General features: G+C 43.1%; 1 protein-coding gene across 1 annotated transcript; it reads left to right on the forward strand.

Annotated features, from left to right (window-relative positions):
• Nucleotides 1-9510: 9510 nt before the first annotated feature.
• Nucleotides 9511-13926, forward strand: LOC143794944 (olfactory receptor 5V1-like). The gene is made up of 2 exons (XM_077280986.1): nucleotides 9511-10155; nucleotides 13873-13926. Exons 1-2 carry the CDS (start codon nucleotides 9511-9513, stop codon nucleotides 13924-13926), a joined length of 699 nt encoding a protein of 232 aa, XP_077137101.1.
• Nucleotides 13927-23907: the final 9981 nt, after the last annotated feature.

Below are 23907 nucleotides of genomic sequence, written 5' to 3' on the forward strand. Positions count from 1 at the left end.
TGCGCTATTGAATTGATCCCCGGTAGTAAGTTTCCTAAGGGTCGCTTGTTTAATTTGTCTGTACCTGAACATACTGCTATGCGGGAGTATATCAGAGAATCCTTGGAAAAGGGTCATATTCGCCCCTCGTTGTCTCCACTAGGGGCAGGATTTTTCTTTGTAGGTAAAAAGGATGGTTCATTGAGACCTTGTATCGACTATCGACTTTTGAATAAGATTACAGTTAAATACCAGTACCCGTTACCTTTACTGACTGATCTGTTTGCTCGCATAAAAGGGGCTAAGTGGTTCACTAAGATCGATCTACGTGGTGCGTATAATTTGGTGCGGATTAAGCAGGGGGATGAGTGGAAGACCGCATTTAATACGCCTGAAGGCCATTTTGAGTATTTGGTAATGCCTTTCGGTCTCGCAAATGCCCCTTCCGTTTTTCAGTCCTTTATGCACGATATTTTCCGTGAATATCTGGATAAGTTTATGATTGTGTATTTGGATGATATTCTTGTTTTTTCGGAGGACTGGGAATCTCACGTTCAACAGGTCAGGAGAGTTTTTCAGGTCTTGCGAGCTAATTCTCTTTTTGTAAAGGGCTCAAAGTGTAGTTTTGGAGTTCAGAGAATTTCCTTTTTGGGATATATTTTTTCCCCTTCATCTATGGAGATGGACCCTGTCAAGGTCCAGGCTATTTGTGATTGGATGCAACCTACTTCTTTGAAGAGTCTGCAAAAGTTCTTGGGTTTTGCTAATTTCTATCGCCGATTTATAGCGGGTTTTTCTGCCATTGCTAAACCTTTGACTGATTTGACCAAAAAGGGTGCTGATGTTGCTAATTGGTCCTCTGCGGCTGTGGAGGCCTTTCAAGAGCTTAAGCGCCGCTTTTCTTCCGCTCCTGTGTTGCGCCAACCTGATGTGTTACTTCCGTTCCAGGTTGAGGTGGATGCTTCGGAGATCGGAGCAGGTGCAGTTTTGTCGCAGAAAGATCCTGACTGCTCAGTAATGAGACCATGTGCGTTTTTCTCCCGAAAGTTTTCGCCCGCTGAGCGAAATTATGATGTGGGAAATCGGGAACTTCTGGCCATGAAGTGGGCGTTTGAGGAGTGGCGTCATTGGCTTGAGGGTGCTAGACACCAGGTGGTGGTCCTCACTGACCACAAGAATCTAATTTATCTTGAGTCGGCCAGGCGTCTGAATCCTAGACAGGCGCGCTGGTCGTTGTTTTTCTCCCGATTTAACTTTGTGGTGTCATATCTGCCTGGGTCCAAGAATGTGAAGGCGGATGCCCTCTCTAGGAGTTTTGAGCCTGACTCGCCTGGTGATTCCGAACCTACCGGCATCCTGAAGGATGGGGTGATATTGTCAGCTGTCTCCCCAGACCTGCGGCGTTCTTTGCAGGAGTTTCAGGTGGATAGGCCTGATCGCTGTCCGCCTGGTAGACTGTTTGTCCCTGATGATTGGACCAGTAGAGTTATCTCGGAGGTTCATTCTTCCGCGTTGACAGGTCATCCTGGAATTTTTGGCACCAGGGATTTGGTGTCTAGGTCCTTCTGGTGGCCTTCTTTGTCTCGAGATGTGCGCATGTTTGTGCAGTCTTGTGATGTTTGTGCTCGGGCCAAGCCCTGCTGTTCTAGGGCCAGTGGGTTGTTGTTGCCCTTGCCTATTCCTAAGAGGCCTTGGACGCACATCTCTATGGACTTTATTTCTGACCTTCCGGTTTCTCGTAGGATGTCTGTCATCTGGGTGATTTGTGACCGTTTTTCCAAGATGGTTCATTTGGTACCTTTACCCAAATTGCCCTCCTCCTCTGAGTTGGTTCCTCTATTTTTTCAGAATGTGGTGCGTTTGCATGGTATTCCTGAGAATATAGTGTCTGACAGGGGTACTCAGTTTGTGTCTAGATTTTGGCGGACGTTCTGTGCCAGGATGGGTATCGATTTGTCTTTTTCGTCTGCATTCCATCCTCAGACTAATGGCCAGACTGAGCGTACTAATCAGACCTTGGAGACTTACTTGAGGTGTTTTGTGTCCGCTGATCAGGATGATTGGCTTGACTTTTTGCCATTGGCAGAGTTTGCCCTTAACAATCGGGCTAGTTCTGCCACTTTGGTTTCTCCATTTTTTTGTAATTCAGGGTTTCACCCTCGGTTTTCGTCCGGTCAATTGGAGTCTTCGGATTGTCCTGGAGTGGATGCTGTGGTTGATAGGATGCATCGGATTTGGGGACAGGTTGTGGACAATCTGAAGTTGTCCCAGGAGAAGACTCAACAGTTCACTAATCGTCATCGGCGTATTGGTCCTCGTCTTTGTGTTGGGGACCTGGTGTGGCTGTCTTCTCGATTTGTTCCTATGAAGGTCTCGTCTCCTAAGTTTAAGCCTCGGTTTATCGGCCCTTATAGGATTCTGGAGGTTCTTAATCCTGTGTCCTTTCGTTTGGACCTCCCAGCATCTTTTAATATCCATAATGTTTTCCATCGGTCATTATTGCGGAGGTATGAGGTACCGGTTGTTCCTTCTGCTGATCCACCTGCTCCTGTGTTGGTTGAGGGTGAATTGGAGTATGTGGTGGAAAAGATCTTGGACTCCCGTGTTTCCAGACGGAAACTTCAGTATCTGGTTAAGTGGAAAGGTTATGGCCAGGAGGATAATTCTTGGGTGACAGCATCCGATGTTCATGCTCCCGATTTGGTTCGTGCATTTCATAGTGCTCATCCAGGTCGCCCTGGTGGTTCTGGTGAGGGTTCGGTGCCCCCTCCTTAAGGGGGGGGTACTGTTGTGAATTCGGTTTGTGGGCTCCCCCGGTGGTCTGTTATGGTAGTGTCTCTTATGTGCCTTCCTCCATCTCTGATTACCTGTCGCCACCCTCTAGGGGAGTTTCCTATTTAAGGCTGCTTGGCTGTTAGTCACATGCCGGCCAACAATGTGCTAGTAGCATTCTGTTGCATTCACCTGCCTCAAGTCCCAGTTCAGCTAAGTTGAATTTTGTTTCTTGTTTTGCTATTTTTGTCCAGCTATCTGCAATGTGACTCTTCAGTGCTGGAAGCTCTTGTGGACAGAAAATTACTACTCCAGTGGCATGAGTTGTCACTGGAGTTTAAAGTAATTTCTGGATGGTGTTTTTGAATAGTGATTTTTAGGTCGACCGTGAAGTAACTCTTTCCTGTCCTTCTGCTATCTAGTAAGCGGACCTCACTGTGCTAAATCTGCTGTTCATCCTACGTATGTCATTTCCTCTGAACTCACCGTCAATATCTGTGGGGGCCTACTATCATCTTTTGGGGTTCCTCACTGGAGGTAAGGCAGGCCTGTATATTCCTCTTATAGGGGTAGTTAGATCTCCGGCTGGCGCGTGGTGTCTAGGGCATCGTAGGTACATCCCCCGGCTACTGTAAGTGTTGGGTCAGGTTCAGGTCACGGTCGACCTTAGTTTCCATCACCCGAGAGCTAGTCCGTTTTGTATTTTTTTCCCATGGTCATTGGGGTAACCATAACATACGGCGCTCTGACACAAAGCTGCGCATGAATGACTGTTGCCTGGTGAAAGTGGGTGCTGATGAGTCACCGGTGCCCGCAGCAGGCACAGAATCCCCACGTCCCCTCCCTGCTCCGCGACGGCTCCCACGCCCACGTGCCTTACTCACTGCCTTCTTCATCTTGGTTGACTGATAAAGATAAGCAGAAAAGTACTAATGGATTTGTGTGCTTATTCCTGAGCAACTCCTCCTAACAGGTATAAGAAACACTAATTTTCTAAAGTGTGGACTAGACTTTAATATGAGCTAATGTGGCCTACACAAATGTAAAGTGGTGTAACTGGTGTGTTTGGTGAACTTTATTATTTATTTCTTTTTTGGGGGCTGAACTGACAACAGATAGAGCTGCAGTCACACGGAGACCGTGCAGACAGACGTAAACGGCGCTGCAAGGCCCAAAAACCCTCCTCTACGTTATCCTATGTAGTGTTTTTCCACAAGTTAGCTGGAGACGGGTGGAAAGACACTAATAGGATTTTTTAAAATAAATTAGCAGCAACCTACACTACTTGAAAAAAAAAGAAAATTGATTTGGCGGTATGACGCAGTGAACAACCCTGAGCTGGAGACAACCAGGCTATGGCTGCTCACAGACTACAGGGCGAGCTGCAATCACACGGAGACCGTGCAGACAGCCGTAAACGGCGCTGCAAGGCCCAAAAACCCTCCTCTACTTTATCCTATGTAGTGTTTTTCCACAAATTAGCTGGAGACGGGTGGAAAGACACTAATAGGATTTTTTTAAATAAATTAGCAGCAGACTACACTACTTGAAAAAAAATGAAAATTGATTTGGCGGTATGACGCAGTGAACAACCCTGAGCTGGAGACAACCAGGCTATGGCTGCTCACAGACTACAGGGCGAGCTGCAATCACACGGAGACCGTGCAGACAGCCGTAAACGGCGCTGCAAGGCCCAAAAACCCTCCTCTACTTTATCCTATGTAGTGTTTTTCCACAAATTAGCTGGAGACGGGTGAAAAGACACTAATAGGATTTTTTTTAAATAAATTAGCAGCAGACTACACTACTTGAAAAAAAATGAAAATTGATTTGGCGGTATGACGCAGTGAACAACCCTGAGCTGGAGACAACCAGGCTATGGCTGCTCACAGACTACAGGGCGAGCTGCAGTCACACGGAGACCGTGCAGACAGCCGTAAACGGCGCTGCAAGGCCCAAAAACCCTCCTCTACTTTATCCTATGTAGTGTTTTTCCACAAATTAGCTGGAGACGGGTGGAAAGACACTAATAGGATTTTTTTGAATAAATTAGCAGCAGACTACACTACTTGAAAAAAAAAAAAAAGAACAGTATGAGGCAATGAACCACCCTCCCTGAACTGAATACAACCAGCTATGGATGGCCTATGTGGCTGCACTCAGACTAGAGAGTGGGCTGCACTCACACACACACACACACAGACCTTGCAGATCGCTGTGAAAACAGCGCTACAAGGCAAAAGCAAGGTGAATAGTAGGTGAACACAGCGGTTGCTAAATTAGCCTTTGGAAAGCACAAAGAAGCAAATCGCTATCTCTAAACTGTCCCTCAGTCAGCAAACAGCGTCCTGTCACTAACTGAATTCACAGCAGAGTGATCGCAAAATGGCGCCAGCGACTTTTAAACTGCAGCATGACATCATTTCAGCAGCCAATCACAGCCTTGCCAGTAGTTTCATGCCCTCCATGCTAAACAGGATGTGCCCACACTTGGAATCATTCTCATTGGCTGAATTTCTGCATTTTGAATCTTGGAACTTCCGATTCCGGTATCCGATACGCGGCAAGTATCGGAATCCCGGTATCGGAATTCCGATACCGCAAGTATCGGCCGATACCCGATACTTGCGGTATCGGAATGCTCAACACTACTCAGTGTCCAAAAAAAAAAGTGAGATTCAGATTCTCACAAAGTGGATATATTTCAGTCCTCTTAGTTTGTCGTATATCAGCCAGCCACTTTCTGCCACTTCCATTGTGTTGTTTTATACACTGTGCCTGAGTTTTGGTTCAGTGTCCCAAAAAAAAGTGAGATTTAAATTCTCACAAAGAGGATACATTTCAGTCCTCTTAGTTTGTCGTATATCAGCCAGCCACTTGCTGCCACTCACATTGCATTGTTTTATACACTGGGCCTGAGTTTGGGTTCAGTCTCCCCCCAAAAAAAGTGAGATTGAAATTGTCACAAAGTGGATGTACGTCAGTTCTGTTGGTTTGTCGTATATCAGCCAGCCATGTTCTGCCACTTACATTGTGCTGTGTTATACACTGGGCCTGACTTTTGGTTCAGTCTCCCCCCAAAAAAGGGAGATTTAAATTCTCAACAATTTTATATACACCTTCTACCTTGTTTTACAGTACCATATAACGGTTGTTATTTTGGTTAGATTTTCCCAAAAATGAGGAAGTCTGGTGGAATAGTCTGTGGGTGGTTGTTGCCAGCTGGTACTGATGGTGGTGGTGGTGGTGGAGCATCTGGTGATAGTGGGAAAAGCTAAATACCACCTAAGGCTGGAGGTGTTGAGCCAGCGTCATCGTCTGGCTACACAAGGCCTCGAAGGCTCCCTTATCTGGTGGAAAAAGGACACGTCTGGCTACCCAAAATGTTTATGATCTAACCTTCATTAAAATGAACCAATCATGGATTTCAAATTATTTTGCCCCACCTTCCCCTGTTGACAAGTAGCTTGAAGAAAAATGTCTTGCTTTGGGCCTCCTCTTACTGACTGCATCAATTCCTCCATTTGCAGCTGCTGAATGTCCACAATAGGCCATTTTTATACCTCCCTAAATGGGCTGCCTCCCCCCACAGGGCCGTGGTCACCACCTGGTGCAAGCACCTGTGTGAGTGGCGTTTGTCTGGACAGGTAGGTGTGCCCACTCTTGGGCGACGGCACTGGCACAGGGTCCCTCATAGTACAATGAAGTGTCTCTGGCGGTGGTGGTGCACAACCAACATCAGACACACCGTCATAATATGAGGGGCCCTGTGCCAGTACCGCCGCCCACAAGAGAGTGTTCCCCCCCAGCTCGAACAGTGCTCTACCAATTGCAATACTTACCTCTCCCTGCTCCACCACTGTGTAGTCTGTGCTGTTAAATCCTTCAATGGCACTGCCAATACAAATTTGTTGAAATGATAGATGATAGTTAAAATATACAGGGGCCCTGGCCTCCATTTAGACCAGTTAATACTTTGCGCCTACTACCACTGTCTGCTACTCAGCAGAGGAGCCCACCCCTGTACCTAGCTATGCCACCTGGTTATTTATGAAAACATTTTTGGCAGACATTTAGCCAACTTTATTATTAGGGCCTACTCACTGTGTCAGCCACTCCTTACAATTGTCATCCGTTGAACAAAGCAACGCCGCCAGTTTAGTCCTGTTACCAATTTTGAACTGCATTTAGCCTACTTGCTTATTTGGGCCTACTCACTGTGTCAGCCTCTCATTACAATTTTCCTCCGCTGAACAAAGCAATGCTGCCAGTTTAGTCCTGTTACCAATTTTGAACTGCATTTAGCCTACTTATTTGGGCCTACTCACTGTGTCACCCACTCCTTACAATTGTCCTCTGCTGAACAAAGCAATGCCATCAGTTTAGTCCTGTTACCATTTTTGAACTGCATTTAGCCTACTTGCTTATTTGGGCCAACTCATTGTGTCAGCCTCTTATTACAATTGTCCTCCGCTGAACAAAGCAATGCCGCCTGTTTAGTCCTGTTACCAATTTAGAACTGCATTTAGCCTACTTACTAATTTGGGCCTACTCACTGTGTCAGCCACTCCTTACAGTTGTCCTCCGCTGAACAAAGCAATGCCGCCAGTTTAGTCCTGTTACCAATTTTGGACTACATTTAGCCCACTTTATTATTTGGGCCTATATCTGTGTTTCCTCCCCATCCTGCCCATTGCCCAGCCACTACTAGATGAGTCTGCTGGTACATTGACCCAGACCACTACATTCCTCTTGCACTCTACACAGCCAGAATCTGACCCTACTGAAAGTCAGGTTCCCCTTCCCGCATACTATACCACCTTACACGGGGGCAAAGAGGAAGGTGCAGATGAAAGTGCAGGTTCCTTCATCAGGTGGGGGGCATACTCGTTGGCGATGTCACTGGCACAGGGCTCCGCATAGTACACAAAAGTGTGTCTGCCGGTGGGAGGCACCACCCGCCATCAAACACACCGCCGTACTATGAGGGGCCCTGTGCCAGTGCCAATGCCAATGAGTGGGCCCCCCCTGCTTGCTCAGGATCACAGCACTTCCAAAGTTGAAATACTTACCTCTCCCTGCTCCACCGCCGTGACGTATTCCACGAAAAACTTGAGCCAGCCCTACCCCCTCACAACTTTAGCCAAGTGACCCCCAGTTTTCAATGCCTAACTATTATTATAAAGTAAATTAAGATTGACAAGCTTCAGTAATAAGAATTGATGTTTTTGGCATTAAAATGGGCACTGTAGGTGTTTTCCTGTCCTCCACTCTCTGCCGACTTTGATTCCCCATTGACTTGCATTGGGTTTCGTGTTTCAGTCGGCCCCCAACTTTACGTAATAATCGGCCGAATTCACCCGACCCGACTTTTGACAAAGTCGGGTTTCGCACAACCCGACTTGATCTGAAAAAAGTAAAAGTGGCTCAACTCTAATGTACAATAAATCATCAGTATTGATGGAAAGTTTTTCTGTCACAATGGTGTACAGTCCATTCTTGATGAGCGCTCAAAATACTCAGTCTTATTGGGAATGGCCGCAGCACACACACAGGGATAAATTTATCCAAGCCAAATTTCCATAACACTAGCAAATTTTTTCAAAATAAAAATATAGTCCAAAAAATATCTTAGTCATTTGTGATGTAACAGAATGTACTGTGTACAACAGTAACTCAAACAGATGGTGTCGTTATCAGAGGTAACATCCTGTTGCCATTGAAATGAGTGGTATGCCATATTCAGTGGGGAAAAAAGTATTTATTCAGCCACCAATTCTGCAAGTTCTTCCACTTAAAAAGACGAGAGAGGCCTGTAATTTAGATCATAGGTAGGCCTGCCTTCTAACAGTCTCGCACCCTTCCAATCTGTCTGAAATTTTGCTGACCGAGTGGCTTTTGCTGAAGGAGTGGCTTCGTAAGAAGCATATGAAGGTCCTGGAGTGGCCTAGCCAGTCTCCAGATCTCACCCCCATAGAAAACCTTTGGAGGGAGTTGAAAGTCCGTGTTGCCCAGCGACAGGCCCAAAACATCCCTGCTCTAGAGGAGATCTATATGGAGGAATGGGCCAACATACCATCAACAGTGTGTGCCAACCTTGTGAATATTTTTTTCATGCTATTTATTCAAAGGTTTATGAAAACAAAAACATGCTCAAAGTAAAGAAATACAAAGCAAGTATCAGACATAGGAAATGCTTCAATCAGTAGCTGCACTTTTTCAATTAGTCATAGGATAGAGGTATAACATTTTCTAGCTCTTTCTGTATTTTAGTTTTAACAGAAATATATAATAATTTCAATAACACCTATTTCTATCTATAATACTGTACATTACTAGTAGAAGGTTGTAAAATCTCTTGAGAAAAGAACTAGGAGATTTGGAGTATTCAATTGTCAGAGGTAAAGCACATATAAGTAGAGGCATCAGTCCTATCACTTTAAATATAACCACATTCATTTTGGGATTTTAAAATATGGTGTGAGCAATAAGATCAATTTAAAGCACTCTTAGGAATGGAGAAAGTGCAAGACAAATTTCCTTAAAAATGTATTGATATATTTGTTTGTCTAAGATGTTAAATATTTGATTTATTTGATTTATTAAATGGCATATGTTTCCTTCGTATAGACCATGCATTTATTACTTGAACATGTTTAATGTTAAGTCAGTTCCAATGACTTAAAACTAGGGGAATGATGGCTATACACTGTGAGATGACTTTAACAAATCATTCATATGCCTAAAAAACTAACAATCATGAGGAACGGCACAGATATAAAAGTGTTCTACCTCTACGCCTTTGCCGGCATGAAATTCAAGAACTTGTACTTTACTTTGTTCTTAATGATATACCTTGCCACAGTGATGGGTAATATTATTATAATTGTCCTCACAAAAATGGATCACAATCTTCAGACACCAATGTACTTCTTGCTTAGAAATTTGGCATTTTTAGACATCTGCTATACCTCTACAACACTACCCCAAATGCTTGTCAATTTAATAGTAGAACAATTAGCTATTTCCCTATCTGCATGTATTGTCCAGCTTTTTGTTTTCCTCTCGTTAGCAGCCTCTGAGTCTTCCTTACTGGCCACAATGGCTTATGATCGTTATGTTGCTATATGTAATCCATTGAGATATTCAGTCATCATGAGTAAAGAAGTTTGCTTTCACACGGTTTCTGGGACGTGGGTGATTGGGAGCGTTTATGGAGCAATTCATACTGCTAACACTTTTAGATTGCCTCTTTGTGGTTCCAATGTTCTCAATCATTACTTCTGTGATATTCCACCTTTGTTAAAGATTTCCTGCATTGATACGCTTCCCAATGAGGCTACTGTTTTTGCTTTGGGGGGCTTTCTAATGCTTGGCTGCTTCTTAATGATATTTGGATCTTACGTACAAATTTTGATTTCAGTCCTCAGTATTCCAAAAGGATGTGGGAGAATGAAGGGCTTGTCAACATGTGTTTCCCATCTCATTGTGGTAATGCTATTTTATGGAAGTGGCGGTATTATGTATTTCCGACCCAAAACTAAGGCGCTTGCCGATAAGGAATGGATTTTGTCTATGTTCTACACAAGCTTTACACCTCTCTTAAACCCCCTAATATACAGTTTGAGAAATAAAGACATTCAAGGAGCATTCCAAAAATATTTTAAAAAGTATGTAATGCAAAGACATTTCTAGTGACCATGTTTAAATATGTGCCATATTTTGTAAAACTAAAATTTTCTTAGATATCAGTTTCTCTTCAATGATTACATGACAATAAAGTAAAAGTAAAGTAAAACACCTAAATATCTATCTATTTATCTATCTATCTATCTTTCTATCTATCTATTGATCATCTATTCAAGGACCTGCAAAGTCTTTCATTTATTTAGTGCCTTATTGTTGCCATAAAAAACCTAAAAGAAAAAAAGGTATGCTTTATGGCCAAAGTGAACATGAATTTATGTGCTGCATGTATACCAACTTAATCTAAGCTTAATTTTTGTGTTTTCTCTTGTTGCCATGTAAACTGCAAAGTAAATTTTATAAATTAAACTATGTTAATATAATGTTATAAGGCAAAAAAATAAAAGGGACTTCATGTAAATTTTTATGTGGCTACAAATCATCCCATATTAATAAAAGAGATCGCTAAAATCTATACTGATCCTACATTAACAATAAAATTCACATTCAGCACTTTGCAAAAGTTTTAGAATAATGCAAGGTAAGAATACTTTCAAATTTAGAAGTGTTATTTTTTTATCAATTGAAAAAAATGCAAAGTTAAGTAACAAAAGAGAAATGTAAATCAAATCAATGTTCGGGTGACCACTAGAAATGATCGAATCTTTTGAAATTCAAATTCGCAGTTAGCCAAATTTTTCCCAAAAATGTTATTTGTGGTGAAACAATTTGGCACAAATTTCAGCTACTCCAATTACTCTGAAAAAATGTGTATTACACTCTGAGGTCTCCTAGAACTGTAGTCAACCCATTTCAATCTCTTTAATGTAATCATAGACTTAATAATATCAAAATGAACTCACCATAGAAACAAGACAGGTAACTTGATAGTAAACAACAACCCATTTAAATACACAATCTACTAGCAAATTTTTTCAAAATAAAAATATAGTCCAAAAAGTATCTTAGTCATTTGTGATGTAACAGAATGTACTGTGTACAACAGTAACTCAAACAGATGGTGTCGCTATCAGAGGTAACATCCTGCTGCCATTGAAATGAGTGATATGCCATATACAGTGGGGAAAAAAGTATTTAGTCAGCCACCAATTCTGCAAGTTCTCCCACTTAAAAAGATGAGAGAGGCCTGTAATTTAGATCATAGGTAGGCCTGCCTTCTAACAGTCTCGCACCCTTCCAATCTGTCTGAAATTTTGCTGACTGACTAATCCACCTATCCACTGTCCCCTCCTCTCTTTCAATCCCTTCACTGGTTCCCCATTACCCAGACACAGTAGCTCAAAACCCTAACCATGGCATGCAAAGCCATCCGCAACTTCTCTCCTCCATGCATCTGTGACCTTGTCTCTCGGTACTTACAGTGGGGGAAAAAAGTATTTAGTCGGCCACCATTTGTGCAAGTTCTCCCACTTAAAAATATGAGAGGCCTGTAATTGACATCATAGGTAGACCACAACTGTGAGGGTCAAAATGAGAAAACAAATCCAGAAAATCACCTTGTCTGATTTGGCGAGATTTCTTTAGCAAATTATGGTGGAAAATAAGTATTTGGTCACCTAAAAACATGCAAGATTCCTGGCTCTCACAGACCTGTAACTTCTTCTTTAAGAGGCTCCTCTGTCTTCCACTCATTACCTGTAGTATTGCCAAATCAGGCAAGGTGATTTTATGGATTTGTTTTCTCATTTTGACTGTCATAGTTGTGATCTATCTGTGATGTCAATTACAGTCCTCTCTCAACTTTTTAAGTGGGAGAATTTGCACGATTGGTGGCTGTTTCTCTGCAAAGGGACCAGGATTACTGATCCGTGTACATGAAAGAATGAATGGGGCCATGTGTAGTGAGATTTTGGATTTTGAGTGCACACCTCCTTCCATCAGCAAGGGCATGAAACGTGGATGGTTCTTTCAGCATGATAATGATCCCAGGCAAACCGCCAGGGCAATGAAGAAGTGGCTTCGTAAGAAGCATATGAAGGTCCTGGAGTGGCCTAGCCAGTCTCCAGATCTCAACCCCATAGAAAACCTTTGGAGGGAGTTGAAAGTCTGTGTTGCCCAGCAACAGGCCCAAAACATCACTGCTCTAGAGGAGATCTATATGGAGGAATGGGCTAACATACCACCAACAGGGTGTGCCAACCTTGTGAAGACTTACAGAAAACTTTTGACCACTGTCATTGCCAACAAATGATATATAACAAAATATTGAGATGAACTTTTGTTAATGACCAAATACTTATTTTCCACCATAATTGGCAAAATAAATATTGCCAAATCAGACAAGGTGATTTTCTGGATTTGTTTTCTCATTTTGACTGTCATAGTTGTGGTCTATCTGTGATGTCAATTACAGTCCTCTCTCAACTTTTTAAGTGGGAGAATTTGCACGATTGGTGGCTGACTAAATACTTTTTTTCCCACTGTGTATATACATATATATATTGTGGCATAGCGACTGGTCGTGTGATTAATGGACGGTATGTATCGCAGAGGTGGGGGGCCCTGTGATGGAAGCCTGGGTATGTTTTGCTCAAGCAGATCTACTGCTGAGGGATTTGTTTACGTTGGGAGGCTTCCAGGTGATTGGAGAGATGGGTGGGTTCAGTCACCTACAAACCCACCCAAAGAGGCATGTCTGAACATGTAAGATGGTTTTGTGTGTAAGGACCTGTGGTGATGTCACACTCACCTGACTAGCCATGTGACAGGTACCTGGGTATGGTTAAACCTATGTAAAGAGGTGTGTGTAGCACATGGAGTGAGTGTGTGGGTGTGTGTCAGGGTGGACACACTTCCAGGTGTCCTGGCTGGACACTGCAGAGTGGCCTGTGTGTTGGACGGTTCCACGTGGGGACAGACGTCCTGAACAACACACAGAGACCATTTAGGCTGGAGAGCCTACGTGCTGGACATAGCACGACCTGTGTGCCTACAGGTCTGATAGAGAGTGGAGCTCTATTATGGACATTGAGGAATCATCTGTCTGACGTAAGACTCTTTACCTGTTGTTCCTGTTGCAATGTGGTTTATGGAGCAATAAACCCTGTGAACTTTTAAGGAAATGTGTCTCCTGAGTGTTATCCGCCGCACCTAAGCGAGTGTCCCGTAGCAGGTGAAACGCTAATATATATATATATATATATATATATATATATATATATATATATCCATTAGCATTCTGTTCTGCTGGTTACGGTGCAGTTATACTTGCATTCAGGTGACAACTAGTGTCAGCAATGTCAGTGAATAGATAACTGCAGATGCGGCTGACTCTCTAGTTGGCACATGACAGCAAGTGTGCAAAGCACCTCCTCGTGGTTATGGGATAACTGCTGGAGCCGGCAGAGCCCAACCATGTATTTATTATATTAAATGTCTGTTATCTGTGTCATCTGGTATCTTCTCTATTCATAGTCTATGGAACTGATGGAAATAGCTGAGAACAGCACTCAGCAGCTCTATAGATAATGAACAGAGCAGAGGCCGAGCATGCACAACCCTGCTCTATCCAGGCAAGACTGCAGACCCCTGTTCTCAGAATTTCTGGGGGGCCCAGGTGTCAAATCCTCAGTGATCAGCAAGTATTCCATGATCCAATGGATCACACATACATCGTACATATATCGTACATACATTCACACATACCGCACATACATACACACACATATATTGATCATACACACACCCATACACATACCATACATACACACTTACACAGTACAAATATATACCTTACATACATACACAGATACACATACACACACACACTTATATACACATGTAGTATACACATACCATACACACATACATACACTTATACCATACATACACACACATACATACATATATACCGTACATACAGTTATATGAAAAAGTTTGGGCACCCCTATTAATCTTAAGCTTAATGGTTTATAAAAATTGTTTTTTTTTGCAACAGCTATTTCAGTTTCATATATCTAATAACTGTTGGACACAGTAATGTTTCTGCCTTGAAATGAGGTTTATTGTACTAACAGAAAATGTGCAATCTGCATTCAAACTAAATTTGACAGGTGCATAAGTATGGGCACCCTTATCATTTTCTTGTTTTAAATACTCCTACCTACTTTTTACTGACTTACTAAAGCACTTTTTTTTGTTTTGTAACCTCATTGAGCTTTTAACTTCATAGCCAGGTGTATGCAATCATGAGAAAAGCTACTTAAAGTGGCCACTTGCAAGTTGTTCTCCTGTTTGAATCTCCTCTGAAGAGTGGCATCATGGGCTCCTCAAAACAACTGTCAAATGATCTGAAAACAAAGATTATTCAACATAGTTGTTCAGGGGAAGGATACGAAAAGCTGTCTCAGAGATTTAACCTGTCAATTTCCACAGTGAGGAACATAGTAAGGAAATGGAAGAACACAGGTACAGTTCTTGTTAAGGCCAGAAGTGGCAGGCCAAGAAAAACATCAGAAAGGCAGAGAAGAAGAATGGTGAGATCAGTCAAGGACAATCCTCAGACCACCTCCAGAGTGCTGCAGCATCAACTTGCTGCAGATGGTGTCACTGTGAATCGGTCAACTATACAACGCACTTTGCACAAGGAGAAGCTGTATGGGAGAGTGATGCGAAAGAAGCCATTTCTGCAAGCACGCCACAAACAGAGTTGGCTGAGGTATGCAAAAGCACATTTGGAGAAGCCAATTTCTTTTTGGAAGAAGGTCCTGTGGACTGATGAAACCAAGATTGAGTTGTTTGGTCATACAAAAAGGCATTATGCATGGCGGCAAAAAAACACAGCATTCCAAGAAAAACACTTGCTACCCACAGTAAAATTTGGTGGAGGTTCCATCATGCTTTGGGGCTGTGTGGCCAATGCCGGCACCGGAAATCCTGTTAAAGTTGAGGGACGCATGGATTCCTCTCAGTATCAGCAGATTCTTGACAATAATGTTCATGATTCAGTGACAAGTTGAAGTTATGCAGGGGATGGATTTTTCAGCAAGACAATGATTCAAAACACCACTCCAAATCTACTCAGGCATTCATGCAGAGGAACAATTACACTGTTCTGGAATGGCCATCCCAGTCCCCAGACCTGAATATCATTGAACATCTGTGGGATCATTTGAAGAGGGCTGTCCATGCTCGGCGACCATCAAACTTAACTGAACTGGAATTGTTTTGTAAAGAGGAATGGTCAAAAATACCTTCATCCAGGATCCAGGAACTCATTAAAAGCTACAGGAAGTGACTAGAGGCTGTTATTTTTGCAAAAGGAGGATCTACTAAATATTAATGTCACTTTTCTGGTGAGGTGCCCATACTTATGCACCTGTCAAATTTTGTTTGAATGCAGATTGCACGTTTTCTGTTAGTACATTAAACCTCATTTCAAGGCAGAAACATTACTGTGTCCAACAGTTATTAGATATATGAAACTGAAATAGCTGTTGCAAAAAAATTTTTTTTAAAAAACATTAAGCTTAAGATTAATAGGGGTGCCCAAACTTTTTCATATAACTGTACATGCACATACACATACACCATATATACATACACACATATACCATACATGCGCATACATATACCATCCATACATACACAGATACACACACATATACCATACATACAGCTCTGGCAAAAATTAAGAGACCACCACATCAAAACCCTGTTATGGGCAGCCCAATCTGTAGACCTGAACCCCATTGAAATCCTCTGAAATGTAATCAAGAGGATGATGGATAGTCACAAGCCATCAAACAAAGAAGAAATGCTTACATGTTTGCGCCAGAAGCAGTGTGAAAGACTGGTGGAAAGCATGCCAAGACGCATGAAAGCTGTGACTAAAAATCATGGTTATTCCACAAAATATTCATTTTTGAATTTTCCCTGGCTTAAAACATTAGTATTGCTGTTTCTAAATGATTATGAACTTGTTTTATTTGCATTATTTAAGGTCTAAAAGCACTGGGTTTTTTTTATTTTGACCAAAATTAAAAATACAAAACGTATTGCATGGAAATTCAGAGACATGTTGTCAGAAGTTTATAAAATAAAAGAACAATTTATATTTTTCTCAAAAATATACCTATAAAAAGAAAAATCAGACAAACTGAACATTTTGCAGTGGTCTCTTAATTTTTGCCAGAGCTGTTACATACACACATATACTGTATGCACAGATACACACACATACACACATATAAATTGTATATACAGTACATACACACATATGTACAGTACATACACATACACACACATACTAAGCTATGAAATTACGTGGTCAGATGAGCCCTGGAGAAGGTCGGCCTCATAGTTCAGAGACCAGGTGGAGAGAGCTGCAGAATCCACTGTGGGGGATGGGGACACAGAGCAGAGAGGACTGATATCAGCCCCCTGCTGCGGCCGTCCCCTCGTGTGCAGTGAACCCTCCTTCCTCGACCTCTTCTCTATGAGGAGATGCTGCGGGGAATCAGTAGAGCAGCGGAGGGAGCAGAAGACGCACTGCAAGTCCTGCTCTCTTTCCACTGTTGTCCCCTGTGTACTGTGCTGATCAGGCCCCCTGACTACAGGTGAACACTCACCATTGGAACGCGCTATGCAGGAGGACAGAAACGGCAGCCAGTGAGCGCTCTCATCAATCTGGAGAGTAAAGAGTTTTTGGCCAGTGTCTCACCCTGCATGACACGCCCCCTTTTTGAACTCCTGCACTCTGAGCGGTGTGCGGCGCTCTCTCCCCGGCTCTGGTGGGGTATTCACATGATTACGGGAAGGAGAGAGAGGGGCCCCATGCTGCATGGCACAGGGCCCCTCTCACTCCCGCCTGTAATCTTGACTCTGTGGCCACATAGCGGCTGCATACTCTGCCACTATGGGCAGTATTCTGCTGCCAGCAGGGCCCTCCTCCACCTCCGGGCCCCAGTGCAGTTGCAGAGGCTGCATCGGCGATATGTCCGCTCCTGTGCGACATATATTCCATTATGACCTTTACTTCCTAGCCATCGTTACACTTTCCAGAGGAAAAGGAAGCCAATTGTAGCCTGCGTTTGGTACTACTACTAGCAAAATGGTTGCTTCTATCACTGCTGGTGGTGCAACTGCTGCTAGTGGCTCCACACATTTTTAGCCTTGGTATAAGGTCTGTAGAACTCTGACCTTCGGCACTCAATAAGTCAAAAGGCAGTTCTATTTCAAGATCATTTTCAGTTTAATTTACAGCCGACATAATAGGATAATAGGATATAACAGACATGAATCCATCCAACACGTTTTGGTTGTTATCCTCTTTCTTGCGGTTAGTTTACTTAAGCAAGAGTACATAGTCATCCATAATGGTATATAACCAGTATATAGTTGTTCAACTTTTTTTCCTCATGAAAGTGCAGAGTGTGTTAATTTTTTGTGAGGCTATGGCCTCTGATACAGCTAGGGGGCGCTCTTTGTTCTCCCCAGAATGTGCATGCAGACGGATGAAGTCCATAGGTGTGCATGAGAGTCACTGATTTCCGGTCCGGGTTTTCCAGGTGGCTGAAGGCCACAGGTTTGTGTGGGTTTAACCCCTTTACCCCCAAGAGTGGTTTAATGACCGGGCCAATTTTTACAATTCTGACCACTGTCCCTTTATGAGGTTATAACTCTGGAAAGCTTCAACGGTTCACAGTGATTCTGACAATGTTTTCTCGAGACATATTGTACTTCATGGTAGTGGTAAAATTTCTTTGATATTACCTGGGTTTATTTGTGAAAAAAATGGAAATTTGGCAAAAATTTTGAAAATTTCGCAATTTTCCAAATTTGAATTTTTATACAATTAAATCACAGAGATATGTCACACAAAATACTTAATAACTAACATTTCCCACATGTCTACTTTACATCAGCACAAATTTTGGAACCAAAATTTTTTTTTTTGTTAGGGAGTTATAAGGGTTAAAATTTGACAAGCAATTTCTCATTTTTACAACACCATTTTTATTTAGGGACCACATCTCATTTGAAGTCATTTTGAGGGGTCTATATGATGGAGAATACCCAATTGTGACACCATTCTAAAAACTGCACCCCTGAAGGTGCTCAAAAGCACATTCAAGAAGTTTATTAACCCTTCAGGTGTTTCACAGGAACGTTTGGAATGTTTAAATATAAATGAACATTTAACTTTTTTACACAAAAAATTTACTTCAGCTCCAATTTGTTATTTTCCCAAGGGTAAGAGAAGAAATTGGACTCCAAAAGTTGTTTTCCAATTTATCCTGAGTGCTCTGATACCGCATATGTGGGGGTAAACCACTGTTTGGGCGCAAGGTAGAGCTCGGAAGGGAAGGAGCGCCATTTGACTTTTCAATGCAAAATTGGCTGGAATTCAGATGGGACACCATGTTGTGTTTGGAGAGCCCCTGATGTGCCTAAACATTGAAACCCCCCACAGGTGACATCATTTTGGAAAGTAGACCCCCTAAGGAACTTATCTAGATGTGTGGTGAGCACTTTGACCCACCAAGTGCTTCACAGAAGTTTATAATGCAGAGCCGTAAAAATAAAAAATCATATTTTTTCACAAAAATTATTTTTTCGCCCCCAATTTTTTATTTTCCCAAGGGTAAGAGAAGAAATTGGACCCCAAAAGTTGTTTTACAATTTGTCCTGAGTACACGGATACCTCATATGTGGGGGTAAACCACTGTTTAGGCGCATGGCAGAGCTCGGAAGGGAAGGAGCACCATTTGACTTTTCTATGCAAAATAGACTGGAATTGAGATGGGACGCCATGTTACGTTTGGAGAGCCACTGATGTGCCTAAACATTGAAACCCCCCACAAGTGACACCATTTTGGAAAGTAGACCCCCTTAGGAACTCATATAGATGTGTTGTGAGAGCTTTAAACCCCCAGGTGTTTCACTACAGTTTATAACGCAGAGCCATGAAAATAAAAATTCTTTTTTTTTCCCACAAAAATTATATTTTAGCCCCCAGTTTTGTATTTTCCCAAGGGTAACAGGAGAAATTGGACCCCAAAAGTTGTTGTCCAATTTGTCCTGAGTACGCTGATACCTCATATGTAGGGGGATCCACCGTTTGGGAGCATGGGAGAGCTCGGAAGGGAAGGAGCGCCATTTGGAATGCAGACTTAGATGGAATGGTCTGCAGGCGTCACGCTGCATTTGCAGAGCCCCTAATGTACCTAAACCATAGAAAACCCCCACAATTGACCCCATATTGGAAACTAGACCCCCCAAGGAACTTATCTAGATGTGTTGTGAGAACTTTGAACCCCCAAGTGTTTCACTACAGTTTATAACGCAGAGCCGTGAAAATAAAAAATCCTTTTTTTTCCACAAAAATTAATTTTTAGCCCCCAGTTTTGTATTTTTCCAAGGAAAACAGTGTAAATTGAACCACAAAAGTTGTTGTCCAATTTGTCCTGAGTACGCTGATACCAAATATGTGGGGGGAACCACCGTTTGGGCACATGGCAGAGCTCGGAAGGGAAGGAGCGCCATTTGGAATGCAGACTTAGATGGATTGGTCTGCAGGCTTCATGTTGCATTTGCAGAGCCCCTGATGTAACTAAACAGTAGAAACCCCCCATAAATGACCCCATATTGGATACTAGACCCCCCAAGGAACTTATCTAGAGGTGTTGTGAGATCTTTGAACCCCCAAGTGTTTCACTACAGTTTATAACGCAGAGCCGTGAAAATAAAAATGCTTTTTTTCTCCACAAAAATTATTTTTTAGCCCCAAGTTTTGTATTTTCCCAAGGGTAACAGGTGAAATTGGACCCCAAAAGTTGTTATCCAATGTGTCCTGAGTACACTGATACCCCATGCGTTGGGGTAAACCCCTGTTTGTGCACACGGGAGAGCTTGGAAGGGAAGGAGCACTGTTTTACTTTTTCAAAGCAGAATTGGCTGGAATTGAGATCGGACGCAATGTCGTATTTGGAGAGCTCCTGATGTGCCTAAACAGTGGAAACCCCCAATTATAACTGAAACCCTAATCCAAACACACCCCTAACCCTAATCTCAACTGTAACCCTAACCACACCCCTAACCCTGACACACCCCTAAACCTAATCCCAACCCTATTCCCAACCGTAAATGTAATCCTAACCCTAACTTTAGCCCCAACCCGAACTTTAGCCCCAACCCTATCCCTAACTGTAGCCCTAACCCTAGCGCCAACCCTAGCCCTAACCCTAGCCCTAGCCCTAACCCTAGCCCTAACCCTAGCCCTAACCCTAGCCCTAGCCCTAACCCTAGACCTAGCCCTAACCCTAGCCCTAACCCTAGCCCTAACTCTAACCCTAATGGGGAAATGGAAACAAATACATTTTTTTTTTTTTTTCTAACTAAGGGGGTGATGAAGGGGGGGTTTGATTTACTATTTATAGAGCGTTTTCTAGCGGATTTTTGATTGGTAGCCATCACACACTAAAAGACGCTTTTTATTGCAACAAATGTTTTTTGCGATACCACATTTTGAGTGCTATAATTTTTGCATATTTTGGTCCTCAGAGTCATGTGAGGTCTTGTTTTTTGTGGGATGAGTTGTAATTTTTATTGGTAACATTTTCGGGCATGTTACATTTTTTGATCGCTTTTTATTCCGATTTTTGTGAGGCAGAATGGCCAAAAACCAGCTATTCATGAATTTCTTTTTTGGGAGGCGTTTAAACCATTCCGCGTTTGGTAAAATGGTAAAAGCAGTTTTATTCTTCGGGTCAGTATGAATACAGCGATACCTCATTTATATCTTTTTTTATGTTTTGGCGCTTTTATATGATAAAAACTCTTATAGAAAAAATTATTATTTTTGCATCGATTTATTCTGAGAACTATAACTTTATTATTTTTTCGCTGATGATGCTGTATAGTGGCTCGTTTTTTCCGGGACAAGATGACGTTTTCAGTGGTACCATGGTTATTTATTTCCGTCTGTTTGATCGCGTGCTATTCCACTTTTTGTTCGGCGGTATGATAATAAAGCGTTTTTTGCCTCGTTTTTTTTTTTGTTACGGTGTTCACTGAAGGGGTTTACTAGTGGGACAGTTTTATAGGTCGGGTCGTTAAGGACGCAGCGATACTAAATATGTGTACTTTTATTGTTTTTTTATTTAGCTAAAGGAAAATATTTATGGGAACAATATATTTTTTTATTATTATTATTTATTTAGGAATTTATTTATTTTTTTTTACATCTTTACTTTGCCCCAGGGGGGTGGGCATCACAGTAGAGTGACAGATCGCCGATCTGACACTTTGCTGTGCACTGTGTCAGATCGGCGATCTGACGTGCACAGCAGGGAGGCTTCCAGGCGCCTGATCTGAGCAGGCGCTGTGACGTCACCTCCCTGCAGGACCCGGATGCAGCCCCGCGGCCATTTTTGATCCGGGGCTTGCAGGGAGGAGAGGCTCGGTACAAGGTAAACACATCGCCTTGTACCGATCGTCTCAGGGAAGCCCGCAGGGAGCCCCCTCCCTGCGCGATGCTTCCCTGTACCGCCGGAACACTGTAATCATGTTTGATCGCAGTGTGCTGGGGGTTAATGTGCCGGGGGCGGTCCGTGACCACTCCTGTCACATAGTGCCGGATGTCAGCTGCGATAGTCAGCTGACACCCGGCCGCGATCAGCCGCACTCCCCCTGTGAGCGCGGCCGATTGCGCTGGACGTACTATTCCGTCCTTGGAAAGTAGGACCCACCCCATATGGACAGAATAGTACATCCAATGGCAGAAAGGGGTTAAAAACCCTGCAGTAAAGGGTATGGGTGTGTCATGCTGTGTCAGGTGTGTGAGGTGCACGTCAGTGTCAGTCTGGTGTGTTCTGGTCTGCAGAGTGCATGGAGGCACAGGCCAGCAGAGCCAGCACCCAGGGCAGCTGTATAGCCTGGCACGCGCAGCATACACAGAGATGCAAGTCGTCCATGGTACTGGTCTCGGATGTGGACAGTCCTGTGCCCGGAGGTGGATGTCCTGTGCCTGAAGGAGTCGGATGTGGACAGTCCTGTGCCCGGAGGTGGATGTCCTGTGCCTGAAAGAGGACTAGCATGTGCAACAATTGCAAACAGGTGGATATGGTGCTATCCGGAGGATATCCTGAACTGTGTACAACTGTGTGAGTAAAGAGTCTGTAAAGAGACTGTGACACAGCAATGCAGGACACCCACGAGAACTAGTCAGAGGAGGGCTGGTGGGTGTAGTGTCTGCAACATATGAGGCTGTGTGTATGGAGACATATAGAGACTGTGAGATGGCATGCGGTCGCCCAGGGAAACTGGACAAGGGAAGTCTGGCCTGTTTAGGGACTGCAAATCTAAAGCCATGTGATATGTATTGTTTTGGACCGGGGTAAACTGGTCACTGATATTGTCCACTGAAGTTATATGCATTTATGTGAATTGAACTTTAATGCTGTGAAGAAACACATTAAAAGAGACTTTTGTGTTTGAATTTGTGGGTCACTGCTTCTTCACTGCGTGCGATGCTACTGCAGCCTTACACTTTGTTAACTTCTCATGATGATGTTAATCATATCTATATTATTTTTTGTCTAAATACCTAAAGATACCTTTGATAAAGGCAATGATGGCGAAACATTGGATGGTCTCATGTCTTTATTATCCTGTTATGTTGGCTATGAGTTAAACCAAAAATTATCTTGAAATAGAACTGCTCTTTGACTTATTGAGTGCTGAAGGTCTACAGTATTACTTTATTTTCCTTCTGAGCACCATCTTTGCATCGAGTGCACAACTTTTGATTAATTCTGGAAAACTCGCACACCAGAAGACTTCAAACACTTGCACAACCCCCTATCACAGACATTTGTGCTGATGACCTGGCCTCCCACTTTATAGAGAAAATAGATAACATCCTTCAGGAAATCCGCTCTCAGACACTAAGCGCAGCAACTCCCATCCCTCCCTACATTTCCCCTGGCTCACTCTCCACATTTGATCCCATCACAGAAGAAGAAGTCTCCAGGCTCCTCTCTTCTTCTCGTCAGACTACATGCACTACTGACCCCATTCCCTCACATCTCCTCCAGTCTCTCTCTCCAGTCGTAACAACTCACCTAACTACAATCTTTAATCTCTCCCTCTCCTCTGGCATTTTCTCCTACTCCTTCAAACACTCTATCATTACTCCATTACTAAAGAAACCCGCCCTCGACCCATCCTGCACAAACAACTACAGAGCAGTTTCCAATCTCCCCTTCATCTCTACACTTTTGGAGCGCCTAGTCTACTCCCGCCTTACCTGTTACCTCTCCACTCATTCCCTCCTAGACCCTTTCACAGTCGAGTTTCCGCCCCCTACATTTGACAGAAATGGCACTCATCAAGGTGACCAATGACCTACTGGCAGCAAAATGTAATGGTGACCACTCTCTGCTCATTCTACTTGACCTTTCTGCAGCTTTCGACACTGTTGACCACCCTCTCCCACTCACTAGGCTC

This window comes from Ranitomeya variabilis, chromosome 1, assembly GCF_051348905.1.
Source record: "Ranitomeya variabilis isolate aRanVar5 chromosome 1, aRanVar5.hap1, whole genome shotgun sequence".
Taxonomy (NCBI): Eukaryota; Metazoa; Chordata; class Amphibia; order Anura; family Dendrobatidae; genus Ranitomeya; species Ranitomeya variabilis.

Coding starts and splice junctions, on each gene's coding strand:
- LOC143794944 (XM_077280986.1), top strand. CDS start 9,511: ATGAGGAACGGCACAGATATAAAAGTGTTCTACCTCTACGCCTTTGCC. Junction 10,156..13,872: donor TAATGATATTTGGATCTTAC/GTACAAATTTTG, acceptor CTCTATTCATAG/TCTATGGAACTGATGGAAAT.